We start from the raw sequence: 15,764 nt of genomic DNA, 5'->3' as shown, positions 1-15,764 counted from the left end.
TAATACAGTATTAATATAATTTGAACAAATATAAAGAACGAACATTTTGCTTCAAAATAAATTTACTTTATTCCATTTTGCTAATCACAATCAATCACGTCAGCTAATCACACAGAACGGCAAAGCTCAAGAATTGTGACCTCGAATTCATCATCAAATTGACTTTTATACTGCATTATTATTGTGACATTAATGGAATTTTGGTAAAAAAATTGGAACTTTGGAATGTGGACAGACTATCGACACCCGCATTCAGTAACCACCATTTCATCATGTTTTTTCAAGGCGATTGTACCTTGTTCAAAATATAACATACTCAATGGTACAAGCTTAGTGGGAACGCAGCAAACCGGTGGCACTAAATCAGGTCTCTTTTGGTTCACAAGACTTTGCATGACAGCGTGATTGCTGGGGTTGTGTTCAGACGTCATAGGACCCACACAACTTCCCTCACACCGGTACGCCTCGAAATTTTGCGGGTAGATGATCCAACGACTCCATCCAATCTGCTGAAAGTTTATCTGTTGAGTGAGAAAAGAACAGCATTATATAATATAGAATTGTATGATTAAAACAACTAAAACAAAATAAGTTGTCCTTCTTTATTTACAAACTTGCAAAAAAGTATATCTTTTTTTCTTTTTCTCTCTTAGACTATTTCTGTAAACTACCCGGGCGTAAGAAGAAAATAATGAAAGATGTAAAAGATAATGTAACGATTAAGAAAAAAGAGTTTATCCGTAGAAGAAAGGGAGATAAATAAAAATAGGGAGATAAGGCGTAGAAAATTGTAACTTAATTACCTCAAAGCTTACTCTCTGACATTTTGGTACTTCTAACAGTTCAGATGCAAGCTTTTTATATTTCTCTATTTCTTGTTGTTGCTTTTTCTCTTTATTTCTATCCCGCTCTTTCTTTCGTCGCCTGTCCTCCCTGAGATCCCGACGTTCTCGCCCGATATCTACAATTTCAGTTTGAAAAGACGTAGCAGAGTTTTCATGGACCTTAGCATCTTTCAAGACATTCTTAGGACTTGTATCACGAGTAAACGCCACTAACACAACATTATCGGTGTTGTTATTTCTGCCTGCTGTTTCTGTCGGTATGAACATCCCAGAAGCTACATCAATTCTACCAAGTATCTCTCGTCTGCTTCGACCACCACTATCATGCAACACCTCGTCATCATCCGTCATAACTATCTCAAGAGCACAATACGAAGAACGTTCTATTTGTAATGCATAACGTATTGGCCGTGTAATATCAAATACATATTGATCCTCATCCTTATCAATTGTTAAAGGAACCTTTGTTGTTGAAATTCTTGTAGAAGAGATACAGGCGTCTGGATTCTGGCAAGGCTTGTTACATGTTTGGTATATACTGATTCGGACCTCGTCGGAATGAGTCCACCGAAACAATGTGTTTGAAACACGAACTTCACATAGTCGGATGTCTTCTTCGGGTTCAATCACAGACAGGTTAAAACTAAACCTTCCTTGATCTTCTTTAATATCTGTGAATAACATAAAACCGTATAAACATGAGATATTAGAAATCTTATGTGTCGAACTTATTCAGCTTGTTACTGTTATTTGTGTGTTTATTTCATATAGCATGCACTTAGTAGAGAAAATGAAAAAAAACATAAAACGCTCAAGATTAGTAGCCGGAGATGGTGTATAACTGTTTATGAAGCGCAAAAACGTCTAGCGGCGCTTAAAGAAAAATAGGCATAAAGGATTTTTTTAAGTTGAGTTCAGATAAACTTTCTCAATGATGTATACTAGGCCTAACAAGGTGCATTCAAGGAAATATGCAACGCCAACAATAAATTCCCTGTGAGTTGAATTTTCCAAGTGTTTGTTGAGGCATTTTACATTCTGAAATACACATTTAACACACACAAAAAAAACTTGTTTTAGAAACTCATTAAACACAAATGTCAATAACTTGTGATTAAAATATACTGAATTTTGCTATGTTGTTATGTGAATAAAAAGTTTTGAATGTCATTAATCGATGGCAGTTTACTACTGAAGAAAATGACACGCTAATCTCTTTGCTTTAAAACGTTAACAATTAGGCAAACGTTAGCTCCTTACAAAGTTTCTTTTACAAAATAGCTTAACAAATAAGTGGCGGTAAAGTTGTGTACTTTAAGTTCGATGTGAAGAACAAAGCAAGTTAACTTAGTGTATAATGAACACTAATACGACTAATTTAAGCCGATTTATCTGTCTAAATGCCCAAACAATACATTGAAACGGTAAGTAGATTCAGGATTTTTCAACTATAATGGGTAGTTAACTTTAGAAACATTATAAATATTTTAATCAAATTTGTATGATTATTTTAACAATGTGTTTGTATTATACCATTTACGCGACCATAATATTACTATAAGCCTTCATTACAATAAAATATAACAAACATTTTCCCATATAAGCATGAAAAACGAAGATTAATCAAACCAATTGAATAGGCCATTTTGCAGTTTTAATAGGTTATTCACTTTCGTAGACAAATTTTAGTAAAAAAAGTATTTTGTGCCATTGCCATTATTCAACAAAAACGTTGATTTAACAAATTATTTTGGGACACTTTTTGAGTAATAATTGATTGCATTTTTGGGTTTTCTTGATATTTTATTTATATGCTCAGGAAACAACTGGATAAACATTTCCACTGTTAGTGATTAAACACCTCGTTCAAAATAATTTACTAACCTACCTGATTTCAATGGTAAAAAACTCCTTACGGTATCCGAATCCCGAATAACTGATGCTTCCAACTCTGATGGGTGAATCGTCGACTTTGGTCCCTTAACTGACCGATATAAATCTAGCATATATGTCGGAGTTGGTGAGTTTTGTTCCATTCTGTTCAGCTTAGCTTCTTCCAAAATAACATACCAAAGTTCGTGAAAATCATGGATGTGCTGAACCTCATCTTCAGATCTTGAACTCGAGTAGTTTGGAGGAAAAAGTGTATCAGAAACAATTTCGGAAGTGTTACGAACAAATGTTGTTTCGAAAGCGAATGCAGCTGAAATGTGAATAATACAAACTAGGCTTAATGTAGGCCTATACATTATTCTTTGGGAAAAATTAAAATTAAGCAAGCACTTTTACTTTAGGCCTAAGCTGCGGTGTAGTGTCATCGACGTGTAGTAGGCCCTATACGACTGAATGACTTCCTCTTTAATAATGATTGCTGCTGGCGTGCGACGACTGTGAGTCAAACTGATTATCTTATCTTTATGGCTCGTGTATATAGTCTTTTGTGCAGTATTTTGGGTAGCGGGGATTACTAATTATTTTCAAGTGATAGCTTTTACATAATGAGAACAAGTTTAAATCAAATAATCAATGGGGACATTAATCAGATTTCAAATAATGTGGTAAGCTCTAAGTTATTATGATTTTGTAAGTTCATGCTCTATCTGTTCGCCCTAAATTGTCCACAGAAAGGAGAGAACCTTGTTACACTCTTTGTACGGTAGGTCATATTATTCATATTTTATTTACACATGACTAATTAAAAAAACAAAGGCCTAATCATTAGAATGTTCAGTTTTTGTTTTGCTTATTTGTATGTGTAGTAATACTTACTGTATGGAGAATCTCTATAGTATGATTGAATCTTCGAGCCCCGGCAAATTGTCCGTAGTAAACATATTTAATTAATGGGGGATTTTTTCTAATAAATAAAGTACAGAACTTCACGACAAAATATCCATTATAATCGTTAAATACAGAATTTGGGAAAATACTACTATGAAAATTTTTTTTAGTATTTTGTAGTTTACATGAAGTAATTCTATATAGGCCTAAATGGTGACACTCAAGAAAAAGTGCAAACATAGTTGGTGGGTTACGGAGCATACATTTTCATATAGGGAGGGCCTACCATTACTAAAAATAAAAAATCTGTATTTAGTCATCTTCTCATTTTCAACAAAATCGTGTAATACAAAAAAAGCCCCAGAAATTATAGATCGATAATTATTGGAACGTATTATCAATAATAGATCATGGAGTCTAATTTTATACCTCCATGAATAGATTTTTCCCGTGCACAGTAGCAGAGAGGCATTTAAAAGAAGTGCGGTAGCTTACATAAAATATTGAGGGCGTACTCCTTCAACGACGGTCTACATTTTTGCACATGTCGCCACCGTTGTTGATAAGAGCTGGATTACGTGGGGTAAATCCTGCTGTTCGTCTTTTGATAACTGGATCTCATCTAAAACAACCAAATATGTCAACCTACTCTACAGTTGAAAAAGGAGCGCCAAACTCATTAGAATACAGCATATATTTTAGTAAGACATTTCCTTTGCATATTGTACCCTAGAGGTTAGGCCTAGGCTTAGCTTATTTGGTCCTCGGCCTACTAACCTAGGCAAACTGGTAGTAACCTCGGTCGCCAGTCGGCGTATATTATCATTTCGGCCGCAGCCTAAATGCATGGGTGTGCCACTCTCGTCGTGATTTCATAATTTACTCACCATTAATATCTTTATTGAATATTATATAGGCCTAGTGAGTGTTAGATATCCCGTTTTACTTAATCGCTCGATGTTTTTCACCCTTGTTGGCCCAGACAGAGAGGGGTATAAAATAAGTGTAAATCCATTATTTAGTTTTATAAATTGGAAAGTTTTTTTTTAAACTAAATGATTAACAATAAAACATTTATTTTTATGTACATTATATATATATTTTTTGTTCAGCCTTATTATTGAAAGAACTTTATTAAATAGGCCTAGGCCTAGTTGTCCGTGACTAATAATTCTTATTGTTGTTTAATTACAACAATGTATTATTATTGAACACTGCGGAATTTCCCAGTCAAATTTCCTTGAAGGTATATCTTTTTCTTGAATACGTTTGGAAAATAATTGATTTTTTACATTGTTTGTGCAACAGATGCTGAAATCTCATCAATATACTCTGTTGTAAAATGCAGCATTTAAACTACTATACTGCACTGTGTGCAATTAATTTATAATTAATATCAAAAGGAAGAACAATAAATAAATGAGAAAATAACAAATACTGGAAGAACAGTATCATACAATACATTAATTCAACTGTATAGACCTATTGTAAAATAAAATGTCTAGATATAGAGTATCACGGTGCTGACGTCACGACGGTAGGTGGCGCTGTGTGGTTGCTAGCGCAACCAAAAATGCGTTCAGCCTGCCTGAGTGACTCCAAAGTTTGGAATGGTTTGGAATAGGCTTATTGAAGTACAGTAGTCATTTTAAAACTTAATAATTTTTAATAAAAACAAACAAAATTTCAAAAGATCACTAAATATTTGTTTTTAAATCTATTTATTGTTCAACTATAGTTTAAGTTAAAAAAAATCAAGCTAAGATACATAATTTCATAGAAATACAGATCTTTACTGTTTATCAACATAGTAGCGCTGAACGCATTTTTTGGTTGGCTAGCAACTATGCAGCGCCCTCTATCGTTGTGACGTCACACCGTGATACTCTATAGTGCACAATCATACTTTACATATTTGTATTTTTAAAGGTTGGCCAGAAAAAGAATACACATAATCATTTTAAAATATTGTGAATAGATTAGAAAATACAAAAAAATTATTTAAAATATTTTTATTCAGATTTTTTTTAGCTTTGATAAAGAAATAATTTCAGTATATTTATTTTGCAAATTTTGTGTTACTGTTACGCATGTAAAATACTGTATAATCATTTAAAAAAAAGAGAAATTACTCTTGTGATATTTAAAATATTGTCCCCCAGAAATAATATAATATTAAAATAATTTCTATAAAGTTATTGAATCCATTTCCATTACCTGATAAAACAAAAAATAGTCAATTAATTCTTCATGTTTTGGGGGAAAATATCTTTAAAAACAATTACAAAAAAAATAGTAGGCCCAAAACATAAATCTGTAAAACAATATTACTGTTTTGTGGGACATTATTGTTTATTAAAACAATTACAAAAAAGTGGTAGGCTCAAGACAAAAACATCTGTAAAATAAAGTAATGTTATTATTAATAATTTGTGCAAATTGTTATTCAGAATTGTAAAATGTGATAATAATTGACTGTCTTTTGATGGGCAAATATTAAAATAATTTCTCAAGATAGAACATTACAGTTAAAATCACCATGGTAATGGCAAATGATGACAATGGTCTCTAATAGTTATGAGCTACTATTGTTATGGAAACCATCGTGATGATTATGTATACAGTTCTATAATACTAATAATAATTTAATAATGTAAATTTGTATAGTGAAATTCAAACAAAAATGTGTGAATTATGATGTTGCACTTCCTTTTTATCATTAACAACATGCTTCTCCCATTAATAATAAAGTTACTGTTACGTACGTTAAGTGGAATTAAATGTGGTTGAACGTACAGCTTATAATACCCCTTTATTGTTTCTGTTTAAGCATTAATTTTTGTTCTTTTTAACAGAGAATTCTAATGGATCATATATTTCACCATTTCATGATATTCCAGTATATGCTAACAAAGGGGTAGGTTTATAATAATGATAATAGTGATGTATACCAGTGTATAAATAAACAAGCACAGTGATTCTTTTAACATAAACTGTGGACATTTGCACCCTGGACTATGGAAGTCAGCAGTAGAATAATGTATTGATTTATTTGTACAGTCAGCATACAGTTTTCATCTACATCATCTACATGTCATCCACTCCTAGGTAAGTCATCCACTGCTGGGTGTTAACCATCCTTGAAAAATGCTTCAAGCGGGTTACATCATGGACCTATAAATTAATTATTTATAGGTCCATGGTTACATCCAGCAGTTGAGGACATACAGTAACCTGTGAGGGATAAAAACTGTGTGTAATATAAATAAACATTGTATACAGTTTTACTGGACACCTATTCTCTTTATTATTATAAAATAATTATATAATATTTTAATAATAATTTTGTATATTTAAGCTAATTGCACTGAATTTACAGTACACTGACAATTTATTTGAATTGTGTAATTGTTTGTTTTACAGCAATCAAATTTACACATGGTTGTGGAGATACCTAGGTGGACAAATGCTAAAATGGAGGTTGGTAGTAATGTGTAATTGTATGCATTTTGCTGGTAGTGTAGACCAGGGTTTCAGTTTTGTGTGCTCACTCAAGCATTCAAAAAATAATCAACTAATTACTCAAATGAATCACAACATGCAGTTTGTATTGATTGTTAATTGCTAATATTGATTGTAGGTTTGAATTAATAATTTTCTATATTGATTTTTTTTAAATGTTTACTTGTTTGCAATTTCTATACCAAATTGATTTGTATACAGTAGTGAATAACAATTTTGGATGAAGAGACAGGAACAGTTTAGGTTACACAACTGTAATGGACAATAACATATTATTAAATACTGGTACATATTATTAAAAAAACACATGAAAATTACTAATGTTCAGTAGTATTAGAGACCGAGTAAAAATGATGACCATGTCTGTTCAGATGCTATTAACTATCAGCAATTACAAATATCAAGAAAACTGTAATATTAGGTTTAAAATGTTTACTCTGAAAATATGTATATTACCTCATAAAATACTAATAATACCTGATTCACAGACACAGAACCAATACTAAAACTGAACACATAAAGGAGGCTGGCATAGGACACATCCCCTAATACAGTAGTAATACAAGACATAATGTATATCATCATTATCATAGCATCATGCTAAGATATAAGCAATAACTGTATCGATAAATCAGGGAGTTGTAATGTAACTCTCTGGATAAAGTATTGTGGTATTAGCAGCCTAATAGACTATGTGTACTAAATGTCAATTGAATGAATGATTGTACTGCGTTTTCACATTTATTGTCCATTTTTACATCAGAAATATATTTTTTTTATACTTGCACCATAGATTGGAACAAAGTTGGACATGAACCCAATCAAGCAAGACATAAAGAAGAATAAGCTAAGATATGTAAAGAATGTATTCCCTTACCAAGGTTATATCTGGAACTATGGCGCCATCCCTCAGGTAATAAATCAATCAATCCTTTGATTTATACAGCGCCATTCCAACAGTCATTGCTCATGGCGCTACCAAAAATATCAGAAAATGTGAGTTTTGAGTAGTTACTTAAAGGGGCTCAGTAATGATGTTTGTTTAATGGTCAAAGGTAGGTGGTTCCAGAGCCTAGGTCCAGCAACTGAAAGTCCGATCTTCCCAACTATGTTTGCTCCTCGGAATGTCCAGTAGCACCTGATGACTAGATCTATTCTTAGTTCTCGCTATCTCTCCTTGATTTTTAATAATTTGGGAGCGCAACTGTTTAGGCATCGGAACACCAGCAGCAGGATCTCCACGGGTAGCCAATTTAACGTTTTTTAAAATGGTGTAACATGATCGTACTTAACCACATAATGTATTAAATATTATGTCCCCTAAAAATATCATTTAAACACATAGTCATATGTTTTTTGGCTAAATCTTGCATAAACCTCAGTAAAGATTTAAATATAATTGACGTTGTAGTTTTGTTGTAATAAGGTTTATGCTTGTAATTAGGCAGGCTGCCTGGTTAACAAACTAAATTTGTGGTTTGATATTTTCCAACCTGCGTAATTTGTAGTATGAAAACTACATTATACAATAATCTACAGTACAGTCAATATCTGAAAACCAGAAACTCTCTCAAAATGTCCAAAGTCAATTTTATCATTAAAAACACATTCCAAATACCAGACTTTCCGGAAAATCAGATGTACAGTATTAGGCCATCCCAAAGGTGGTAGACACTATTTAAAAATGACATTTTATGTAAGGGTTAAAACATATATCGTATCAATAATAGTAGTTTACTGATATTTTCATGTGCTTTTTTTTATAGACTTGGGAAGATCCATCTCATACAGATCCTGACACCAATTGTGCTGGTGACAATGATCCACTTGATGTCTGTGAAATTGGTCAAAGAGTAAGCTCTTTATTAACAACTTAACACTCCTTAGATAAAATAGTAAATTTTGTTGTATTTAATTATACTGTACCTTGAATTTTTAAAGTACCTAATGTACCTTTAAGCGCTGTACATATTATTACCCCAGTCATTTTTGGATAAAATCTAGTAATCAGCGCAAACTTGTGTCATGACCTTTACCGGGTACCCATTTGTACACCTGGATGGAGAAAGATAATTGTAAGTCAAGTGTCTTGCCTAAGAGCACAAGTAATGCAAACGATCATTGGATTCGAACCCATGATCTTACGTTAAGGCGTCCATTACACTGAATAACTTTCAGGCGATTTACAGCCCACTTAAATTTAGTAATATGCTTGAACTTTCAAAAAAATCTGCAAAACGTTACCTATTAGCCATTTAAACAACTTTCTTTTGTTATGCTCAATATTTTATCTCTTTCTTTTTTTGACTTATTTTATTGTTTTATACAGTATTTCTTTTTATGTATTTTGCATATTTGTATTGTAGGGGCCCTCATGAGACAAGCTTCTAGTGCGGGCCCCAGTTATAGTCAAATAACTGAATAAATGTGTATGAATGAATGATGATAATGTCCTACTCATATTATTTATTTCCCATATTTTATGTGTCAAATACAATGTCAAAACTTTACTTAATCAACTGCACTGTGACAATAATCGATACCTTACTACACTAATCATTTGCAGGTTGCTAAAAGAGGAGAGGTTATTCAAATTAAAGTATTGGGAACGATGGCTTTAATTGATGAAGGTATGTACTGTACCAATTATATTTTCTTTTAAAAAATATTCCTTTCGTTTTTAAATATTCCTTTGCTTAAGGACCGATGTACCCGACTGTGCAAGGAATACTTTCGAAAACGTAAAATTCCTAGCCATATTCTCCACAACTTCCACAACCGCGTCACGTACCATATAAATTAAGATCAGTCAATGAATTTCCTCTACCAAAGTGCAATACAAATAGATCAAAGAACTTCATTATTGACACCGGTATTTTTAATGGTTGTTAGATGGTTTTCCTTGCGCAGTCGGGTACGTCGGTTTATACTTAGATTTATATTGATTGTTTCCCTTATTTATAACTTATTATAATTAATAATTTTGTATATATTTGTTGAATTGTTCAACTTCAATTTGTATTTCAATTTTTGTTTTATAAATTGCAATAAAGTTTTTATCTATCTAATCTATACATTTTTAACATTACACTCTCTCTCTTTATAATTGTTTGTAGGCGGTTGTACAAAATCAGTTTTGGTGCTATTAACCGTATTTATTTACATTTTTTAGGCGAAACAGACTGGAAAATTCTGGCAATTGATGTTAGAGATCCACTGTCTGATAAGTTGAATGGTTTGTATTTTCATTAAATTATACATAGAAGATTAAGATTGGTCTACAACTAGACCATTGTAGAATTTATAAAACCTGTTTAAGAAAATGTCTTTTGATTGTTTAAAGATGTATTGTCCCCCAAAATCATGAAAAATAAAGATTTTTAAAATCGGACTTTGAATAGGTCATTTTGCAGTTTTAATGAAGTTGTTCACTTCCATAAGAAAAAAAATGGGGGAAAAAAATTATTTCACCTATAAAAATACAAAATAAACAGTTAAATTACCCAAAAACTCATTGTCTTCCAGACAATTTAACCATTTTTTGCTTTAAATTACATTTTTCTCAGGTAAATAAATTTTTTTTAGACCCAATTTTTTGTGAGAGTGAATAACTATTATGTGACATTAAAATAACATATTCAACAAAAAAATTTTAAAAAATTATTTTTTTAGGGGGACAATATATCTTTAAATTAAATTATTGAATATTTTTATTGTTTTTGTTAGATATCGATGATATTGAAAGGTTAATGCCTGGCTTCCTCAGGGTAATTATGTCTCTTTGCTATGAATACATTTTTTTAAAAAAAGCACATACCGTATTGTTTCTAATAAACGACCCGGGGGCGTTGCATTTTTTAAAAAGGTTTTTCAGAAGGTAGATTTTAACACCCAAATTACCTAAACAGTTAAAAAGTTTGTTATTTGTTGAAAAACAAGTTAATGTGCAAGCTATATCTAGGCCATATCCTGTTTGCTTGTTATTTGAACAGCAATAAGTCCATCGCTAGTGGGTACATCGTTGTGAAATAAATATTATCCCTTTAATACCAATTTTAAAGGCTCCTATATGAACTGGATACACATGTAGTTCTATTTGTGCACTCATTACAAAATGGAAAACATCTTAGAGGGGGTGTTTATTAGAAACAATACGGTATACATATTATCCAACTATGTATTGTGATTTTCTTATTGTACCAATAATATTTAAAAATGGTTTCTGTTGCAGGCCACTCATGATTGGTTTAAACTTTACAAGATACCTGATGGAAAGCCAGCCAATAAATTTGCATTCAATGGAGAACCCAAGAATGCAGTAAGTTAGGTTTTAATGTAAATTTAAATCAATTAATTTTATAGCAACCTTTTTCATCACAAATATTCATTTAAAAAAAAGTAGGTTGGCAAAACTAGGCTTGTACCTTGTGTGTTTCATTTGCAAGTAGAGAACTGACACACTATCTATGTCTAGCCAGGATGGTGTGGTAAAATACCTGGATTAATGGTCTTCAGGTTTTCGCTTTGGTTACTTGAACAATTATGTTGGTCTTGTTTTGTAGAGTATTTTAGGTTTAATAGAGCTGTAGCTTGGTGGTTAACCTTACAATCCCAAGGTCCAGGGTTCATTCCTGCCATTGTTGTAACTCATGACTCCACTCCCTCATCCTCAAAGGAGATTTAGTTTATAAGAGGTAAATTGGCGAGTTACTCACTGTTGGATGCATATGGGGAAAAAAGGCCTAGATAACTGGTCTTCGCTTTAAACAATTATGTCTCTTTGTCCTATTTTGAGGATTTTAGTGAATTAGATGAATTGAGTGAATACACGGGTGGCAGGCAGAAGTGGACCAAGCCTAGTACTAGTTTTTTATATATTTGGAATATCAACTACCAATTTTTATTTTATTTTATTTTCAAGGAATTTGCTTCAAAAGTTGTTAAAACATGTCATGACCAGTGGAAAAAGTTGATGCAGGGAACAACTGAACCAAAAGGAATAAAATGGTAATATTTTAAATTCCATTGGTAGTTTTAAAATTCAGTTATTGAACTATTTAATTGTAATAAAAATTGATTTTCTATTCTTTTGATAATATTTCACAGCATATCATCTCATTTCTTTACATGTTTAATCATGCTGAAGTGCATTTAATACTTAATTAAGATCATTTATATGTTTTCATATTTTAATTTTGTTTTGTAATATTAGAATGTGAATAGGTAACCATTTTAATGATTACATTTTTATTACAATGTTTAATTTAAAAAAAAAAACCATTAGGATTCATGTAGGAATTATTTAGATTTAAAATAATTCCTCCCTGGTTGATCCAACATGCATGTTCCATATCTTTGTGTAAGCAATTCACTATGAATTGTGCGAGGCAGGATTTGTTTGGGTCTTTTTTTGTTCAAAATCACCGAAGATCTGGTGACGTAGTTGCTATGCAGTGGTTTCCTATTGAGCCCCTGTACCAATCTTATTGAATGGTCTTGGATAACCCAGCCAGAGTTATACCTACATTAACATTTCACGAAAAAAACTACAGATCACCGTTTGAGTGAAATGCCATTATTAATTTGTATAAATTTTCTTAAATCTTATGATTTTAGTCAAAACACGACAGTTGCTGGTAGCGTGCATACAATACCAGCTGCAATGGCACAGGACCAAGTTGAAAAACAGACTGTAAGTTTACACAAACATAATTAATAGAGTTTGTGAATTTAATGATGATATTGTTTGAAATGAGATAATGGGGACTTTTGACTTTTTAGTACTCACAATGTCACACCATTGTAAAATACCCTCAAGTGCATTGCATCTCCACCAACGTACTCTGATTTGTGCATTATTTGTATATTATTGTATGTTATTTTCATTCAAGATTCAAGAAATTGTATTAGTCCACTTTAAAATGGAAATTTGTTTTGCTTGGCATAATTAAGACAATAAAACAACAAAGCAAAAATACATCAAATTGCAAATGGCAATGTTAAAATACTATTAAAATGTTGAGTAATATGTTGTGTGTATGTGTTGGTGCCATAGATTAGTATTAAACCAAGTAACATCATTAAAATGAGGGTTACTGTTAGTCGCTGGATGTTGATTTTTTTTCAATGTGTTTTTATTTTGCAGTTTCAAGCAGAATCTGAGGATTTACCTGCAGACAGTAAGTATAGATTTTAACTTTAGGACAGAGTAATTTAAACAATTCCAGCATTAAATAATATTGTGTAAATGGTAAAGGTAAACTTATGTCGACTCAACTTTGTCAACACAAGTGCTCCAAGCAACTTACAAGCGCACACAAAATGTTGACATAAGCTACATCAACAACTTCCTTTCAGTTGCCTATGTTCTATTTTTTTCCCGAACTGAAAGGAACTGAGCGCAACTGAATCGCATCGCCGTGCAGTAAGGGTAACTGCTACTTTCCCACTTGGACACTTGGACCTGGCCAAGAATCTGGTTTTCTGAAAAACCAGTCAATAGAGTTGTATAATTTGGGGGGGGGGGGGGAATAGCCTGGTGAAAAATAGCCTGGTGAATAATTGGACTTTTTTATTGGACATTTTATTTTACGTATGTCATTTCTCAGATTTAAAAACATGTTTCTTTCTTTATTTACACAGTGGATAAATGGCACTTTGTCAAGAATGAATAATCAGAAATTCAAGAAGAAAATAATTTTTTTCAAGCAATTATTAGTTTTGTCAATTCGTTTATGCACATTTAATTTATTCATTGCTTAATTCAATGATGATGATTTTTTTCATGTTGTTTTTATAATACTAGATGGAATTTTTAATTGTTACCTACAATACCAAAGCAGTTTCTGCTTTCTTGTTATTTATAAAAAAAATATATTTCAAATTATGTTGATATACAAATTTGGTAGAAGGCTCCTATGGAGTTTTCTATTTCTTCTAGAGTAATTGAAATAAAATAGTACTCTAAACATTGCCCTAATTGCTAAGTAGACTTACTAATAATTGTTTAAATTTCTAATTGATATATTGACCGATATATTGGTATATATCAGTCAATACTTTACAGTATTTTACTTGCTAGAAATCTAGAATATCTCCTCCATATTTTGACATCAGAATTGTGATTTTTTATTCTATTTAATTTAGTGTATTTTATTTACAATCATTTGTAGCAATAATCTGTGGGTTTCATGTTTTTCATTTTAAAAGACCTTTAAGCAATAACAACATACATACAAGCATTCAACTTTGACAATCAACATCACAAATTCGTCAATATATACCATCATCATTTTGTCATGAACATATAAATCGTCTCAGCATCGTCACCAGTTTCTGTTCATTACCAACAAGTTCAATTACAACACAGTGTTCTTTAGAAAAAAAAATTGAATGAACACTTTTTTTATGTTTTCCTAATTTAATATAATCAAAAGGGTTCCTAGTCTGATTTTGTTATGGATGCTTACGCAGCTGCAAGGATAAATTTATTATGCAATAGGCTTACTGCTACATTCTATTTTATGGATAATAATTATCTTTCATGAGCAATATAATTGTATATCTGCTAATCCTGTGATACAGTAATTTAAACTCTCAGCTTTTTCGATATTTAATTAAGATTATGAATAAAATATTGACGTCACTATGTTCGTTATTTACTGATTTTAATTATTTACAGTAGTCGATTTGAGTTGATTTAGAAACTCCCTAATCAATGCAAGTATATGTTGCAATTGAGATACGTACTGTATCACTCGCTAACGTAACAAACTACTAACGTAAAAACAAACGAACCACTAACGTAACAGCAAACAAACCACTACCGTAACAGCAAACAAACCACGAACGTAACAGCAAACAAACCACTAACGTAACAGCAAACAAACCACTAACGTAACAGCAAACAAACCACTAACGTAACAGCAAACAAACCACTAACGTAACAGCAAACAAACCACTAACGTAACAGCAAACAAACCACTAACGTAACAGCAAACAAACCACTAACGTAACAGCAAACAAACCACTAACGTAACAGCAAACAAACCACTAACGTAACGGCAAACAAACCACGAACGTAACGGCAAACAAACCACGAACGTAACGGCAAACAAACCACGAACGTAACGGCAAACAAACCACGAACGTAACAGCAAACAAACCACTAACGTAACAGCAAACAAACCACTAACGTAACAGCAAACAAACCACTAACGTAACAGAAAACAAACCACTAACGTAACAGTAAACAAACCACTAACGTAACAGTAAACAAACCACTAACGTAACAGCAAACAAACCACTAACGTAACAGCAAACAAACCACTAACGTAACGGCAAACAAACCACGAACGTAACAGCAAACAAATCACTAACGTAACAGCAAACAAATCACCAACGTAACAGCAAACAAACCACTAACCTAAAAAAAACCAGACCACTAACGTAACAGAAAACAAACCACTAACGTAACAGAAAACAAGCCACTAACGTATGATGATATGATATGGCATTATACTTCACACATATAGCAATATTAGTGCATATTAAATTGATTTTAAAAAGGTCGAAATTTGGGTGATTTTTCAAAAAATCCCTGTAATGTATGTAACA

General features: G+C 32.0%; 2 protein-coding genes across 2 annotated transcripts; one reads left to right on the top strand and one right to left on the bottom strand.

The window, feature by feature from the left end:
* Positions 1–236: 236 nt before the first annotated feature.
* LOC144845725 (nodal homolog) lies at positions 237–3,094 on the bottom strand. Its single transcript, XM_078703154.1, has 3 exons — positions 2,734–3,094; positions 804–1,516; positions 237–521 (listed from the first exon to the last, which is right to left on the bottom strand). Exons 1-3 carry the CDS (start codon positions 3,092–3,094, stop codon positions 237–239), a joined length of 1,359 nt encoding a protein of 452 aa, XP_078559280.1.
* A 1,071-nt stretch (positions 3,095–4,165) lies between these two features.
* LOC144844764 (inorganic pyrophosphatase-like) lies at positions 4,166–14,796 on the top strand. Its single transcript, XM_078701820.1, has 13 exons — positions 4,166–4,327; positions 6,482–6,543; positions 7,050–7,106; positions 7,942–8,061; positions 8,915–9,001; positions 9,715–9,778; positions 10,321–10,383; positions 10,875–10,915; positions 11,380–11,466; positions 12,070–12,155; positions 12,765–12,840; positions 13,294–13,327; positions 13,791–14,796. Exons 1-13 carry the CDS (start codon positions 4,171–4,173, stop codon positions 13,820–13,822), a joined length of 966 nt encoding a protein of 321 aa, XP_078557946.1. The 5' UTR covers positions 4,166–4,170; the 3' UTR covers positions 13,823–14,796.
* Positions 14,797–15,764: the final 968 nt, after the last annotated feature.

This window comes from Antedon bifida, chromosome 6 (assembly GCF_963402885.1).
Source record: "Antedon bifida chromosome 6, ecAntBifi1.1, whole genome shotgun sequence".
NCBI classification, from domain to species: Eukaryota; Metazoa; Echinodermata; class Crinoidea; order Comatulida; family Antedonidae; genus Antedon; species Antedon bifida.
Note: the sequence above shows the minus strand (reverse complement) of the source record. Positions and strands in the feature narration are given on the sequence as shown.